Source organism: Aquarana catesbeiana, linkage group LG12 (genome assembly GCF_042186555.1).
Source record: "Aquarana catesbeiana isolate 2022-GZ linkage group LG12, ASM4218655v1, whole genome shotgun sequence".
NCBI lineage: Eukaryota > Metazoa > Chordata > Amphibia > Anura > Ranidae > Aquarana > Aquarana catesbeiana.
In genome coordinates this window covers 79,943,970-79,962,060 of record NC_133335.1, presented here as the reverse complement: position 1 = coordinate 79,962,060, position 18,091 = coordinate 79,943,970, and the positions used below count along the sequence as shown (strand labels likewise).

General features: G+C 44.6%; 1 protein-coding gene across 2 annotated transcripts in view; it reads left to right on the top strand.

The window, feature by feature from the left end:
• LOC141114443 (proton channel OTOP2-like) overlaps nucleotides 1-10,373 on the top strand; it is a 206,130-nt gene extending 195,757 nt beyond the window's left edge. For both annotated transcript variants that reach the window (XM_073608118.1, XM_073608117.1), the window contains exon 6: nucleotides 8,944-10,373. In XM_073608118.1, coding sequence (XP_073464219.1) covers nucleotides 8,944-9,114 — 171 coding nt within the window. In that variant the 3' untranslated portion in view covers nucleotides 9,115-10,373. The remainder of the gene's footprint in view (nucleotides 1-8,943) is intronic.
• Nucleotides 10,374-18,091: the final 7,718 nt, after the last annotated feature.

Genomic DNA, 18,091 nt, shown 5'->3' with positions numbered 1-18,091 from the left:
CATAGACATATAAGCACATGGAAATCAGATTAAAATCAATTAGAAGTAGAACCGTATAAAAGTACACAATATGTGTACTTAGTCGATGTGATATTTTTTTTTTTTTTTTTTATATGTGGTCATAACAACCCCCCTTTTTTATATCACATCGACTAAGTACACATATTGTGTACTTTTATACGGTTCTACTTCTAATTGATTCTAATCTGATTTCCATGTGCTTATATGTCTATGCTGATGCATATATATTTTTATGTATTTTTATATATATATACATATATATTTTATATATTATACCTTTTTTTATATATATATATATTTTATACTATTATCTCTTTGTCAGTGTCTCTCTTGCTGGTTTTTCTAAATACATGCGTTCAGTATATTGTCACCCTTTGGTTACAGCTCTAAGAACCGTCTTTTTAATAGCCCCTGTCTCCATCCAGTGTATATTTGGACAAATAATATGCCTAACATCCAGTAACTAGGCTTATCTTTTTTTCCCCCAGTTTTTCTTCTTTTTTTCTTTCCCTTCCTTTCCCTTCCAGTGGCATCACCCGAATTAGTATATCATATGTTTATTAATCTCTTTCAAAAATGCAATCTAATCAATTTAGTATCCCCATATAACCCATAGCTTAGACGTTTTTGTCCCCCCCCCCCCTTGCCTCTATCTTTGCCTTCAACAAAATGGAGATCACTACAGTTAGCCAATCGTATGCGCCGAAGGGCGCACCGGATATGACGTCACGACCGCACTTCCGCCCTGTGGACCGCAACCCGGAAGCGGAGGAGCGGCGTGCGTTCCATCAGTCTCTATTATACACAGGAACATGATACCGGCTAGCAACAGATGCCGGTACAGTTACGTTTATTGCTGAGACATTCCATCCAAGCTAATGGGGTGACATCAGACATACATATCATAAGGTATGCTACTTTGTCTCCAATCTTCTTCTTTTTGTAACCTCTGGTTAGTTTTCTCCTGAGGTTTAGAATGTACAGACTAAAGGGGAGAGGAGCTCCAAGGAACACTCGATATGTCTTGATTCACTTATGTAACAGTATTAATAGGACTATTTTTATCTATTTGCTATTGGTTGTTTGCACTCCCAATCACATACGGCCGCAGCTTTATATATTTAAATATTAATCAAAAATCAAAAATAAATAATAATAAAAAACTTAAAAATTAGTGTCAAAAATTTAAAACTTAAAAATTAAATTAAAATATCTAAATTAGAACTACTAATCAAATCAGACCAAAACTATATTAAATATATAAAAAGTTTTTTTTATCATGGCCCCTTAATAATAACAACATAGCCTAGACCAAAATCCCTTTCTTCCCCCCCCTCCCCCTTTCCCCCCCCTCCTCAAAGAACCGCCCACTAATTAAGGGAGGAGTTTCAGAACCAATCTGACCAGCTCTGGTTAGATGGACACATGTATAAAAACCAGCAGGAGATTAACACTACTAAGGCTCTGATGAAGAAGGGTAACCTTCGAAACGCGTTAGCCAGCAGTAGTCCGTACGCCTCCTTCCTGGGACCTGGAAAACTGCTACCACTGGATTTATTACCGCTATGGCAATTTACAAATGCGATTTGTTCCTTCAACCTTTGTGAGTAGATTTTATCTTGTTTTTAATCAATAAATCTGTAAAGGATAATGCACTAGGCTGGTGCGCTCTTTTTTCTTCTTTTTCATTTATGGTAGCTAGCTGCTGCCATAATAACGATATCCCTCTTCAAACAGCCAACGTATAACAACGGCGGGCGGTCCGGATGTGGTTAAAAGGTTTGTAAATTCTCTTTTTTTTTTTTTAAATAACATACATATCCTGCTTACCTCCACCGTGCAGTTCGTTTTGCACAGAGTGGCCCCCGTCCTCATCTTCTGGTGTCCCCCGGCGGCTCTCTCAGCTCCTCCTTTCATCGGTAAACCCCCTGGGAGAAGCGCTCTCCCAGGGGGTTACCTTGCGGGTGCACTCCTGAGTCCAGCATTTGTGTCTATAGACAGAATACCGGACTCGGCCTCGGCCCCAGTGTCATTGGATTTGATTGACAGCAACAGGAGCCAATGGCTGCGCTGCTATCAATCTATCCAATCAAGGGCCTAGAACCCCAGCCAGAGGGGAAGAGCGCGTCTCCGCCGAGGGAACAAAGGGCTCAGGTGAGTAAAACGGGGGTTCTGGAGGGCTGGTTAGTGTCAGAAGTTTTTTCACCTTAATGAAAAGGATGCATTAAGGTGAAAAAACACGAGGGTTTACAACCCCTTTAACCCTGCATTCTGAGCGTAATGCACACATTAACCCTGCATTCCGAGCGTAATACACTCCTCAACCCTGCATTCTGAGCGTAATACACTCCATAACCCTGCATTCTGAGTGTAATACACTCTTCAACCCTGCATTCTGAGCGTAGTACACTCCTTAATCCTGCATTCTGAGCATGATACACTCTTCAACCCTGCATTCTGAGCGTAATACACTCCTTAACCCTGCATTCTGAGCATAATACACTCCTTAACCCTGCATTCTGAGCGTAATACACTCTTCGACTCTGCATTCTGAGCATAATGCACTCATTAAACCTGCAATCTGAGCCGAATACACTCCTTAACCCTGCATTCTGAGCGTAATGCATTCCTTAAAGTGATACTAAAGGTTCCTTTTAACCTGCTCTTCTGGGGTCCCTCGGCGGCCCTCGCAAGTTCGAGGGTTCAGGTAAGTAAAACGGGGGGGGGGGGTCTGGGGGCCGGTCACTGCTAGGTGTTTTTTCACCTTAATGCATAGGATGCATTAAGGTGAAAAAACTCTTACCTTTAAAACCCCTTTAACCCTGCAGTCTGAGTAGGGATGGGCCGAACGGACGCCTGTTCGGTCCTCACCAGAAATTTCGAACACCGTGAAAATTCGGACCCGAATAACGAACCCCATTAAAGTCGATGGGACCCGAACGTCAAAAATAAAAAATGCCCATTTTGAAGGCTTATATGCAAGTAATTCGGCATACAATGATTATAGGGGTCCGGGTCTTGCCCTGGGGACATGTATCAATAAAAAAAAGTTTAAAGTGGTAGATCTAGAAGATGTCTAGAATCTGCTGCAGTAATAATTGCATTTATAAAGCCAAAAAAAAGACATTTTCCCTGCAAGCTGCCTTTATTTTGCTCAGAAACAGCTGGGGAACCAGTGTGTATGATAAGGCCACAATGTAGTGCACTGGGAACAAGATTAGAGATTTTTTGGATACATTCTGGTGTTACTTTGACTTTGGATAGAAGTAACGGTATGTAAAATTTGGTCTTTGGGTGTCGGCGGCACCTTCCCACCGTAACCCTATAGAGGTGATCTTGATGAGAGCAAAAATTGGCCTTGCTTTAAAAAATTGCAACGATATGCACCTGTCACACAGGTGCAGAAAAATTGGTCTTTGGGTGTCGGTGTTGCCTTCCCACCATAACCCTACAGAGGTACTCTTGATGAAAGCAAGAATTGGCTTTGCTGTAAAAATTGCAATGATACGCACCTGTCAAGCAGTTGCAGAAAAATTACTCTTTGGGTGTCGGGTCGCCTTCGTACAGTAACCCTATAGAGGTACTCTTGTTGAAAGCAAGAATTGGCCTTACTGTAAAAAATTGCAATGATATGCATCTGTCAAATAGGTGCTCAAAAATTGTTCTTTGGGTGTTTATTGTGCCCATGAAACCTATACCAAAAACATTCTTCCAGATGAAATGATTGAACACCCTCAAAGCTAGTCCTGCAGAGATTCCACACCCCAAAAAGACTTAATCAGTGACATCAGCATCAGGGGCTTCATAGCTGATAATCCAGGACTGATTCATTTTTATGAAAGTCAAACGGTCCACAGAGTCTGTGGACAGATGCGTTCTATGATCAGTAATGAAACCTCCTGCAGCACTGAATGCCCATTCTGAAAGCACAATAGATGCAGGTCAGCCCAAAAACTCAATAGCATACTAGGCAAGTTCTAGCCAGTGGTCTATTCTCATGACCCAGTAAGTCAGTGGATCGTCAGCTGGAAAGCTCTCCATCTCTGTTTTGGCCCCAAGCTAATCGTCCACCATGTGATGCAGACGCTGCCAATGGGATGTGGAAGCTGACAGCCCTGAGTGGTGAGGACTAAAAAAATTCTGAAATGCCTCACTTAGGCAGACGCCTTCTCCAACACTCCTCTCTTAACCAACAGAAGACTCAAAACTACATTTTCCACCACACTATAACCTACTGGAGTCAGGAAAAACATTCAATAAAATCCTCTTTAACGTGTCCTCAAGAGAATTTATCTTCTGCACTCTCTGTAGGGACGGGATGAGTTCTGAGACCTTCCTCTTATAACGGTGGTCAAGGAGGGTTGCCAACCAGTAATCATCCTTCTCCTTTATGCCACGTATTCTTGGGTCCTTTCGCAGGCTTTGAAGCATGAGGTTGCCCATGCACCTCAAATTTGCCAAGGCTTGAGAAGCAGACTTCTCGGGGTCACTCAGGATGTCAGCATCTGGAACTTCCTCCTCCCAGCCACGAACCAAGGGTCCTGGGGTTTTTAAAGCCATTGCTTACAGATTGACGCAGATTTGAAGCCTATGAAAGTGCCAGAATCCTCCTCCTCATCCTCCTTCCCTCTCTCCTCCTGTTTGTTCTGTGACATAGGAATGATGGTGTCTGGATACAGTGGGCCTTGAGAGTAAAGAAAGTCCTCTTCTTCCTCCTGCTGCTCTGCCTTCAGTGCCCTGTCCATAATGCTACGCAGAGTCTGCTCCAGCAGGAACACAACAGGGATTATGTCACTGATGCATGCACTACTTACCATCCTTGTGGCCTCCTCAAATGGTGATAATACAGTGCATGCATCCTTAATGATCAGCCATTGGAGTTGTGCCGTACCGGCATAGGTACTCGTTGATGGCCCTCTGCTGCATGTATAGCTGCTGCAGCATTCCCAAAGTTGAGTTTCACCTGGTGGGCATGTCACAAATCAGGCGGTTTACGGGCAGGTGGAATTAGCACTGAATTTCAGCCAAGCAAGAACTGGCCGTGTAAGACCGCCTGAAATGGCTACAGGCTCTTCTGGCCAGCTTTAGCACATCTTGCAACCCTGGGTACGTATTTGGGAAATGCTGCACCACCAAATTGAGGACATGTGCCAGGCATGGCACATGTGCCAACTTTCCCTGTCTGAAGGGCGGACAGGAGGTTTGAGCCATTATCGGACACCACCATTCCTGGCTCCAGCTGGCATGGTGTGAACCACCTTTAGGACTGTCCCTGCAGAGCTGCAAGAATCTCTGCTCCGGTGTGGTTCCTGTCCCCTAAACAAACCAGCTGAAGCACTGCATGGCACCTTTTTAGCCTGACTCTGGGAATAGCCCTTTGAACGCTTAGGGGGTACCTGATGTTCATAGGACAATTCTGCAGAGGAGGGCATGGAGGTGGCGGAGGAGGGGGTAGAGCTCACAGGTCTGGCATTATCACCACCAGCTGTATGGAGACGTGGGGGCACAACAAGCTGCAGCACTGAGCCCTGTCCTGCACCCTTTCAAGTTGCAAGCAGCATTACCCAGTGTGCTGTGAACAAAATATATCGTCCCTGCCCATGCTTGCTGAACCACGTGTCAGCAGTAAGGTGGATTTTATGGCTGACTGCCTTGCCCAACAATGCTAGAACATTCCCTTCCACTTGATGGTAGAGAGATGGAACAGCCTTACCTAAAAAAGTAGTAGCGACTGGGAACCTGCCATTGTGGCACAGCACATTGTGCGAATTTTTACGGAAGGGGGCAGAATCCACCAGGCTGAAAGCAGAAGTTGGAGAGTCAACAGCTTTGACAAGCTTGCACTCAGACGCTGGGCATGTGGGTGGTGGGGACTATTTTTTTTCCCGCTGCAGCAGATGGGGCAGAGAAGTGCTGCTGTCAGATGTGCTGCTAGGACCTGGGACACCCTGTGCTATACCATCATCCCTGTCAGTGGAGGCTGCTGAAAGGTAATGTCTCACAGCGGCAGACTGAAGTGGGTAAGGAGGAGGAGGGACAGATTTGGGCCCCTTTTGTGTGGCTTTTAGGTACTCTTGCCAACGGGCTGAGTGGTTGGACATTAAATGCCTTGTTAAACATGTGGTACCCAAATGGTTGGCGTTTTTGCCACGTTTGATGTGCCTGAGACACAGTTTGCAGATAGCAACAGAGCAATCTGCTGCATATGTGCTGAAAAAGGCCCAGACAGCTGAGCTTTTGGGAGTGGGGCAGGAGATAACAGCTGCAGAATGTGATGGAATAGGGTGGCTGCTCTCTACTCCTTCTGGATGTCGGCCTCCTTGGGGTTGTGCCGCCTCACTTTTAGTTTCCTCTGCTTTATCTGGCACCCAATTCGCATTAGTGATCTCATCATCATCTCCATCACCTCCATCTTCATCATTAGCGGCTTGGGGAACATGAATGCCAATTTGTCTACCAGTGTTCCTCCCTCTTTCTAGGCTCATGTTCCTGTCATCCTCAACCTCAGAACCAACATCTGAATCCAGTAATGGCTGGGCATCATCAAGGAGCAAGTGGCTGATGCTGTGGTCAAATAACTCAGCTGACTCCTCAATGGCTGATGTTGGGGCTATGGCAATAATAGATGTGGACAAGGATGCATGTTTATCCACTCTGGCAACTGCAGGGGACTGCACACTTGTCTCTGCTTGCGTGACAGAGGATGAGGAAGGTTTAGTAAGCCAGTCCACCACCTCCTCTGCATGCTGTGGCTGGAAAGCATGGGCAAACTCACTAAACAGAGAAAATGATGCCCTGCTTGACGACTGACCACCATGTCCACCTTTGCCTGTAAACACATTTGTTGCTGGCCCCTTACAGTGCCAAGGGAACGTCTGCCTCCCCTTGTTGTCCTCCCAGACATTATTGGGATGGAGGGGGCAGTGCTTATAAGCAAATGAAGTTGAAAAAAGAAGTTGAAATCTGTACGTAGATAGACTTTAATCAATGTAAAGAGGTGTTTGGTGCACTTTTTTTTGAGTACTCACACTACACAGACACACTCCACAGATACACTATAATATACTGCAATATAATGCGCCAAACGCACAGAACTATATGGCGTTAAACTGGCAGTAACACACACAAAACTATATGGCATTAAACTGGCAGTAACGCACACAGAAGCAAATGGCGTTAAACTGGCAGTAACGCACACAAAATGATATGGCATTAAACTGGCAGTAACGCACGCAAAACTATATGGCGTTAAACTGGCAGTAACGCACACAAAACGATATGGCGTTAAACTGGCAGTAACGCACACAGAATTATATGGCGTTAAACTGGCAGTAATGCACACAGAAGTAAATGGTGTTAAACTGGCAGCAACGCAATCAAATAGACAGTGTTCAACCGTCACTACACTGACACTATCTGAACTGTCCCTACTCTAGCTAAACAGTAATGTAAAGATTACTGACACGGTCTCACTACACTACACTGAAACTATCTGAGCTGTCCCTACTCCACACGAATGTATGTATGAATGACACGGTATCACTACACTAAAGTGAAACTATCTGAGCTGTCCCTACTCTAGCTGCACACTATGCAAAGCTGAATGATGGTCCTCCTCACTGCACTCACACTATCCCTAGACTGACACTAAACTAATATTCTACACTGACAATTGAAGCAAAATAGCACACTAACTAACTCATAGCACTGAACAGGGCCCTGTTCTATCTCTCTCCATACCAAAATCACACTGAAAATGGCTGCCATTGAAATAATACTTTTATACTGTGGGGCAGGAATGAGCCATGATTGGATAAAGTCATGATGACAGTGTCCAATCATGGCTCTGACAGTGCTCTGTGCCCTGATTGGCTGAAGCTTTCACTGCTTCAGCCAATCAGGGCTTGCAATGCATTGTGGTCGGTTCGGGGGGCGAACAAACGCTCGAACGACCCATTTGTTCCGCTGTTCGCTGAACGACGAAAAAAAGTTTGGCCCGAACTTAATTGTGAGCATAGTACACTCCTTAACCCTGTATTCTAAGCTCAGCGCACACTCATGATCCCTGCATTCTGAGCGTAATGCACTGGTGACCCCTGCATTCTCTGCATAACGCACTCCTAAACCCTGCACTCTTTTACTTATACTTTTATTTTTGTTCTGAGTAAAAATATTTTAGCAAAAAAAAAAAGGTTGGTCTTACTGTCTTTTTTTTTGGGGGGGGACTGTACCCATTGATCTTTGACTTCATCAGTGTGGTTCAAGTAGATCTCCATCTCTCGAAGGTTGCCTACCCCTATTTTAGAGAGATATCTCCTCATGTTCTATCAGGGAAAAAGGTGATGGAAATACCCTATTAGTACAATGGAAAAGGATCAGAACTTCTGATAATGTTTTATTGCTGTCTGTGCCTTTCTGTCCTTGTGTTGTCCCATTTCTTGAACTGGTGTGATGAAAGCAAGGGAAAAAATCCCCAGCAGGGTTACAAAAAAAAAAAAATAAAAACTTGAAACAAAATGTTTCCCTACTCTAGTTATAAAACATATTTGGCCTAAGTTGGGCTCTACATCCATATTACATTGAAAAAAAAAAAACAAAAACAAAAAACACTGATATAAGTATTCTAGGAAAATTTTCTTACGTAATCCTACTAACTTCTCCACTATCATCTCAACCATCTCAAAAGATGGAAGACCATGCCCTTCAAGAGAGGAATGTTAATGGGATAAGAAGGATACATTTATTTGTAATACTTACATTTTGTATTTACCTAGTTTAAATGAAATATGTAAATTTATAATATTCTTTGAGAACAAACTAGCAGACCTGCCCTCATGCTAATGTTACTATATATGACTTTTTATACTGGTCATTGCTTATAGAGCTGAATTATTTATTGACTTGCCTGTCTTATTCCCACAGTTCTGGATTTTGCCAGCTTTTGGAGCTCGAGTCATGTTTGACACAGGACTGGAGGTGAATTTTTATGGATTTTCTATGTGGGCTATAATTACCAATATTTGCCTTCCCTTTGGAATTTTTTACCGGATGCACTCTGCTGCCAGTTTGCTGGAACTATATAGCACGGCCTAGAAGGTCTACAATATTTCTTGCTGTCTGGAATACAAGTCTTTTCTGTACCAACAACAACTTCAATGGCTAACATGTCAAAAGACCTTCAAATTTCAAAGGAGAAGAACCCGCTCAGATGAAAAGGACTTGTGAAAATATGGACCTTGTTTGATGTATTTTAGAGCCAATGGTTAAGTTATCTCCAGTCTAGAGAAAATCATTATTTTTAAGAAAATATCTTTCTTTCCTTTTTTCGTTCTGCAAGACAGTAGTTTTTTCAACTGGCTATTCTTATAATGGGCCTCACTGGTGAATTCTTTCAGTGGGTTTGGTCTAAAGCAGAGGAACACTGTTAAGATATTTAGAATAGTCCCACTAAATTAAGACTTTTTGTTGTAATGTATTAATAGATCAATGATTAATAGCTAGAAGAGGGTTAGATTTCTGATATTTCCCATAACACCTACTTAAATGTTAAGTGTAACATCAACTTCAGTGCCTAGAATGTTTAGCACACAGTGGATTATTGGGAAAACTACTAAAATATTTTTTGCATACTTTATGCAACTCACATAATTTAATTAGGATTTTAATCTTTTTTTTTCTCAAACAAAAAGGTTTTTATTTCAACAAAAATTAGTACATACAGTTCCGGAACAAATATATCACTGTACAAATTATCGGTCCCATCATACAGGCAGAAAGCAATTATTGCATCACATCTTCCTCTCCCCCTTCATACAGGGCGTATTGTGGTATGCAATTAATCCCATCAAACTTCCTCTTGTTCTCCTATATGACCATTAATTGTTAGGAAGTTCTCCTTGTTTTATTTGTTTAAGGCAGAGCAACAGTCATAGTCTCTAAAACAAGCGGTCGATCACCAAGTCTACTGGCGCGAGCCCAGGAACATCTAACCACTGAGCCCAGAGCTTCTTAGGATTTTAATCTTAATAAAATAAGAAATGTTATGAAAAGTTTATACAACATAATTAGCTAAAACTTTTTGTATTTAGGAATGTTTGGAGGAGAGTTAGAACTAGACATGTGCAATTCGTTTCGTTCCGAATTAGTTTAACGAATTTTGACAAACGTGTTAATTCACAAATTAACGAAAACCCGTTTAACAAATTCTTCCGAATATTCGTAAATTCAAATGTTCATGTTCGTAAATTCATAAATTTGATTAGTAGAAAATTAGAAAATTCGTAAATTCTAAATGAGAAAATCTATAAATTCGGAAATTCAAAAATCCGGAAATTTGGAAAATCGGAAATTCCGTAGTAAGAACAAAAATTTGAAAACCCGAAAATTCAAAAATCTGAAATAATATCTTAACTATTGCTAACTATTACATTATAGGTATTGGAATTTCCTTTCAAATTTGGCTGTTAGTGTACGTAACAAATACAAATGTATCCGAAGTTACGAATTATCTGAAATAACGAATGCCGTATCTAAACAAAGGGAAGGTAACGAATTAACAATAATAATATATAACAATAATAATAAAAATATTATTATTATTATTATTATTAATTTGTTCCGTTCCATCTGTTTAGATGTGGAATTCGTTATTTCGGATAATTCGTAACTTTGGATAAATTTATATTCCTTACGTTGACTAGCAGCCAAATTTGAAAGGAAATTCCAATACCTATAATTTAATAGTTAGTTATTAGTTAGGTAATAGGGATGAGCCGAACACCCCCCGGTTTGGTTCGCACCAGAACCTGCGAACGGACCGAAAGTTCGCACGAACGTTAGAACCCCATTGACGCTATAGGACTCGAACTTTCGAAATCAAAAGTGCTCATTTTAAAGGCTAATTTGCATGGTATTGTCCTAAAAAGGGTTTGGGGACCCGGGTCCTACCCCAGGGGACATGTATCAATGCAAAAAAACTTTTAAAAACGGCCGTTTTTTCGGGAGCAGTGATTTTAATGATGCTTAAAGTAAAAAAAAAAAAAAGTGAAATATTCCTTTAAATATCGTACCTGAGGGGTGTCTATAGTATGCCTGTAAAGTGACGCGTGTTTCCCGTGTTTAGAACAGTCCCTGCACCAAATGTCATTTTTAAAGGAAAAAATCTCATTTAAAACTGCTTGCGGGTTTAATGTAATGTCGGGTCCTGGCAATATGGATGAAAATCAGTGAGACAAACGGCATGGGTACCCCCCAGTCCATTACCAGGCCCTTTGGGTCTTGTATGGATATTAAGGGGAACCCCGCACCCAAATTAAAATAAGGAAAGGTGTGGGGCCACCAGGCCCTATATACTCTGAACAGCAGTATACAGGCGGTGCAAACAAGACAGGGACTGTAGGTTTGTTGTTAAGTAGAATCTCTTTGTAATTTTGAACGGGTACATTTTTAACGTGTTTAGCTCCAGCCAAAAAATCTTTTTTAAGCTTTTTGGAAAACATAGGGAAGGGTTATCACCCCTGTGACATTTGTTTTGCTGTCGTTCCCCCTCTTCAGAAGATTTCACCTCACTTTTTGTCCCAATGAAAAATGTTTTTTGAAAATTTGGGTTTTTTTGTGGAACAAGGATTGGAAAGCATCAGTGGAAAGGAGAAATGTTTTTCCCATATTAACTCTTACAGGAGAGAATTTCCCTTCCTAGGGGTAGATTTCATCTAACTTCCTGTTGTCTCCTTCCGTTTGCAAGTAGGCGTCGTTTGTAAGTTAGTTGTTTGAAAGTAGGGTCCTGCCCTATATACTCAGCAGAAATTTGGGCCTTAGGTGTTGCTGTGGCCACAACACTGTAAGCCCTCACAGGGCCCTGCTGTGAAATATTAGATCAAGAATTGTAATTACATGCCCCTGTTGAACAGGAGCTGAAAAATTAGGCCTTAGGCACTGGTGCTGGTGCCACAACACTGCAACCCCGCACAGACACTCTAGTTGGGATGCAGGAACGAGCCCTGCTGCAAAGTATTACATCAAAAATTGTAATTACACGCCCCTGTTAAACAGGGGCTGAAAAATTGTGCCTTAGGCACTGGTGGTGGCGCCCAGAACCAAAAATGTTCTTACAAGCTATCAGCGTGATGATTGAGGAGGAAGAGGATAATTACTCAGGGATAGTCACTCAGCATCAGCATAGGCAGTCTTTGAAGGGATCTGAGATTTAAAAAAAAAATTATTCGGTTACATCAGCATCAGGTGCTTGGTAGCTGGTGGTGATCCAAGACTGATTCATTTTTATGAAGGTCAGTCGATCGACCGAGTCAGTGGACAGACGCACCCTGTGATCGGTTACCACGCCTCCAGCAGCACTGAATGTGCGTTCTGAAAGAACGCTGGATGCAGGACAGGCCAGTAGCTCAATTGCATACTGTGCAAGCTCTGGCCAGTGATCCATCCTCAAGACCCAGTAACCCAGAGGATTTTCGGTGGGAAAGGTGTCCAAGTCTGATCTTGCCCCTAGGTATTCCTGCACCATGTAAAACAGACGCTGGCGATGGTTGCTGGAACCGATCATACCTTGGGGCTGCGGACCAAAAAATTGTCTGAACGCATCGGTCAGACAGCCACCTTCTCCACCGCTCCTTCTTTGACTGACCGAAGCCTCAGCAACACGTTGTCCAGAAACAGGAGTTTGTAACCTCCCAGTCTCTGGGAACGCGTTGCACAGACCTTTCTGCAAGGCCTCCCGAAGATGTTTCATCCTCTGCTCCCTCTGCGATGGCAAGATAAGGTCCGCAACCTTACCCTTGTAACGTGGATCAAGGAGGGTTGCCAGCCAGTATTGGTCCTTCTCCTTGATACCACGAATACGAGGATCCTTACGCAGGCTTTGCAGGATCAGGGAGGCCATGCAGCATAGGTTTGCTGAGGCATTCGGTCCGGAGTCCTCTGGGTCACTAAGGACGACATGGTCCGCAGCCACCTCCTCCCAGCCACGTACAAGTCCATGTGTTTCTTGGGACTGATCCCTTAAAGACTACTGCTGATGCTGAGTGCCAGACTCCACCTCCATACTGACACAATCTTCCTCCTCCTCCTCCTCGTCCTCTTCCTGTGTGATCGGCGGGCAAGCAGGAACACTGTCTGGATAAAGGGGGCCTTGAGAGCTAAGGAAGTCCTCCTCTTCCTGCCTCTGTTCTGCCTCAAGTGCCCTGTCCATTATTCCACGCAGCGTGTGCTCCAACAGGTGGACAAGGGGGACAGTGTCACTGATGCATGCACTGTCACTGCTCACCATCCTCGTGGCCTCCTCAAATGGTGACAGGACAGTGCATGCATCCCTGATCATGGCCCACTGGCGTGGGGAAAAAAAAACAAGCTCCCCTGACCCTGTCCTGGTGCCATAGTTGCACAGGTACTCATTGATGGCCCTCTGCTGCGTGTGCAGCCGCTGCAGCATGGCCAACGTTGAGTTCCACCTGGTGGGCATGTCACAGATTAGGCGGTTCTTGGGCAGGTTAAACTCCTTTTGGAGGTCCGTCAGCTGAGCACGGCATTATATGACCGGCGGAAATGCACACAGACTTTCCTGGCCTGCCTCAGGACATCCTGTAAGCCCGGGTACCTGCCCAAGAACCACTGCACCACCAAGTTAAGGACGTGAGCCAAACAGGGCACATGGGTCATTTGTCCCTGTCGGAGGGCAGAGAGGAGGTTGGTGCCATTGTCGAAAACCACCATTCCTGCCTTAAGTTGGCGTGGCGTCAACCACCTCTGAACCTGCCCCTGCAGAGCTGACAGAACCTCTGCCCCAGTGTGGCTCCTGTCCCCAAAGCACACCAGCTCAAGCACCGCATGGCATCTTTTGGCCTGCGTACTTGCGTAGCCCCTTGAACGACTATGGAGCACCGCTGGTTCCGAGGAAGAGGCCATGGAGGAAGAAGAAGAGGAGGGGGTGGAGGAGAGAGGTGTGTCACAATCATTAGCATTTTGGAGGCGTGGTGGCGGAACAACCTCCAACACTACTGCACCTTGTCCTGCATCCTTCCCAGCTGCCAGTAGAGTCACCCAATGCGCCGTGAAACTTAGGTAACGTCCCTGTCCATGCCTGCTGGACCATGAGTCAGCGGTAATATGCACCTTACCGCTGACCGCCCTGTCCAGCGAGGCATGGACATTGCCTTCCACATACTGGTAGGGAGCCGGAATCGCCTTCCGTGAGAAAAAGTGGCGTTTGGGTACCTGCCACTGAGGAACCGCACATTCCACAAACTCACGGAAGGGGGCAGAGTCTACCAACTGAAAAGGCAGCAGTTGAAGTGCTAGCAATTTTGCCAAGCTAACATTCAACCGCTGGGCATGTGGATGGCTGGGAGCAAACTTCTTTCGGCGGTGCAGCAGCTGGGGCAGGGAAATTTGCCTGGTACAATCTGACGTCGGTGTACCAAAAGCAGATTGCCCACAAGTACTTGGTTGTGACACACCTAATTCTACACCTTCATTCCTCTCAGTGCAGGTCTCAGAGAGGACTGAAGGTCTATTGGGGTTGTAAATCTCAGCTGATGAGGAGCAAGGAGAGGTCCTCTTTGTTCTTTGGTGTGGGTCTTTTAGATACGCTTGCCAATGAACTGCATGGCAGGTCAACATATGTCTGGTCAAGCATGTGGTACCCAAGCGGGAGATGTTTTGGCCACGTGAGATACGCTTGAGACATATGTTGCAAATAGCAGCGGTGCGATCTGATGCACTCGTCTCAAAAAAGGCCCACACTAAAGAACTTTTTGAATAACGCGCAGAGACTGCAGCGCCCTGCACATGTGGAGCTTTGGGGTGTGATGCAGTCAATGTGCTGCCCTTAGGCTGGCCCCTGGAGGGCATCCTGCCTCGTTGGTGATGTGCCTCCTCCTCTCTCCTATCAGGCACCCACGTTGAGTCAGTGACCTCATCATACCCTCCCTCCTCATCACTGGAGCAAACCTGGCAGTATGCTGCAGCAGGGGGAGCATGACTGCCAGATTGCTGTCCTTCTTGGGCACCCCCTCTGTCCGTGCTCATGTTACTGCCTTCATCGAGCTCAGTATCATCATCAGAGCCTTCCAAACGCTGGGCATCCTCCTGGAGCATGTACCCAACACTGTGGTCAAACAGTTCGAGGGACTCCTCAGGAGGACATGGTGGGGCTAGAGAAGGAGTCACTGATGACATTGAGCCGAGGGAAGAGGCCGCTGCTTTGCCAGACAAAGTACCCTGGGCATGGGTGAGAGAGGATGAGGAGGATGAGGACGGCTTGGTCATCCACTCGACCAAGTCTTCCGCATGTTGTGGCTCAACATGGCCAGCTGCCGAAAAAAAGGCCAAGCGTGCCCCATGGCCACGTGCTGATGAGGATGCACCGTCTCCACGACCAGCACTAGAGACAGAGCCTGCTTGCCCTCTCTTATTGGCTTGTGACTGTCTGCCTCTCCTTCTTGGCCTTCCAGACATACTAATGGCCTGTAGCTGCACTAAGCTGGGATATATATATATATATGTACTGATACTGCAGCTAGCAAAATCAACTGCCTGCCTGTAGTATGAGAACACCACCAACCTTCTACAGGTAGCTTTAGCTGAACACTGTGAGCAGGACGCACTGCACTGACTGTAAATAGTCTAGCTGCCTGACTGTGGTACTAATAGGATCAAAAGAACACCAGCAATTTTCTTCAGGTAGCTGTATTTACTGTAACAAGACAAGCCTGCCTGTCAGTAAGAAGATAACAGAAACGGATCTAGCTGAACACTGTGAGCAGGACGCACCCCACTAACTTGTAGGTTTAGCTGAACACTGTGAGCAGGACGCACCCCACTAACTTGTAGGTTTAGCAGAACACTGTGAGCAGGACGCACTGCACTAACTGTAAATAGTCTAGCTGCCTGACTGTGGTGCTAATAGGATCAAAAGAACACCAGCAATTTTCTTCAGGTAGCTGTATTTACTGTAACAAGACAAGCCTGCCTGTCAGTAAGAAGATAACAGAAACGGATCTAGCTGAACACTGTGAGCAGGACGCACCCCACTAGCTTGTAGGTTTAGCTGAACACTGTGAGGTGGACGCACCCCACTAACTTGTAGGTTTAGCTGAACACTGTGAGCAGGACGCACCCCACTAACTTGTAGGTTTAGCAGAACACTGTGAGCAGGACGCACTGCACTAACTGTAAATAGTCTAGCTGCCTGACTGTGGTACTAATAGGATCAAAAGAACACCAGCAATTTTCTTCAGGTAGCTGTATTTACTGTAACAAGACAAGCCTGCCTGTCAGTAAGAAGATAACAGAAACGGATCTAGCTGAACACTGTGAGCAGGACGCACCCCACTAGCTTGTAGGTTTAGCTGAACACTGTGAGGTGGACGCACCCCACTAACTTGTAGGTTTAGCTGAACGCTGTGAGCAGGACGCACCCCACTAACTTGTAGGTTTAGCAGAACACTGTGAGCAGGACGCACTGCACTAACTGTAAATAGTCTAGCTGTCTGACTGTGGTACTAATAGGATCAAAAGAACACCAGCAATTTTCTTCAGGTAGCTGTATTTACTGTAACAAGACAAGCCTGCCTGTCAGTAAGAAGATAACAGAAATGGATCTAGCTGAACACTGTGAGCAGGATGCACCCCACTAGCTTGTAGGTTTAGCTGAACACTGTGAGCAGGATGCACCCCACTAACTTGTAGGTTTAGCAGAACACTGTGAGCAGGACGCACTGCACTAACTGTAAATAGTCTAGCTGCCTGACTGTGGTACTAATAGGATCAAAAGAACACCAGCAATTTTCTTCAGGTAGCTGTATTTACTGTAACAAGACAAGCCTGCCTGTCAGTAAGAAGATAACAGAAACGGATCTAGCTGAACACTGTGAGCAGGACGCACCCCACTAGCTTGTAGGTTTAGCTGAACACTGTGAGGTGGACGCACCCCACTAACTTGTAGGTTTAGCTGAACACTGTGAGCAGGACGCACCCCACTAACTTGTAGGTTTAGCAGAACACTGTGAGCAGGACGCACTGCACTAACTGTAAATAGTCTAGCTGCCTGACTGTGGTACTAATAGGATCAAAAGAACACCAGCAATTTTCTTCAGGTAGCTGTATTTACTGTAACAAGACAAGCCTGCCTGTCAGTAAGAAGATAACAGAAACGGATCTAGCTGAACACTGTGAGCAGGACGCACCCCACTAGCTTGTAGGTTTAGCTGAACACTGTGAGCAGGACGCACCCCACTAACTTGTAGGTTTAGCTGAACACTGTGAGCAGGACGCACCCCACTAACTTGTAGGTTTAGCAGAACACTGTGAGCAGGACGCACTGCACTAAATGTAAGTAGTCTAGCTGCCTGACTGTGGTACTAATAGGATCAAAAGAACACCAGTAATTTTCTTCAGGTAGCTTTATATACTGTAACAAGACAAGCCTGCCTGTCAGTAGGAAGATAACAGGAACGGATCTAGCTGAACACTGTGAGCAGGACGCACTGCACTAAATGTAAATAGTCTAGCTGCCTGACTGTGGTACTAATAGGATCAAAAGGACACCAGTAATTTTCTTCAAAATACTGTAACAAGACAAGCCTGCCTGTCAGTAGGAAGATAACAGGAACGGATCTAGCTGAACACTGTGAGCAGGACGCACTGCACTAAATGTAAGTAGTCTAGCTGCCTGACTGTGGTACTAATAGGATCAAAAGAACACCAGTAATTTTCTTCAGGTAGCTTTATATACTGTAACAAGACAAGCCTGCCTGTCAGTAGGAAGATAACAGGAACGGATCTAGCTGAACACTGTGAGCAGGACGCACTGCACTAAATGTAAATAGTCTAGCTGCCTGACTGTGGTACTAATAGGATCAAAAGGACACCGGTAATTTTCTTCAAAATACTGTAACAAGACAAGCCTGCCTGTCAGTAGGAAGATAACAGGAATGGATCTAGCTGAACACTGTGAGCAGGACGCACTGCACTAAATGTAAATAGTCTAGAAGATAACAGGAACGGATCTAGCTAAACTGAATACAGTGTATATATATATATATATATATATATATAT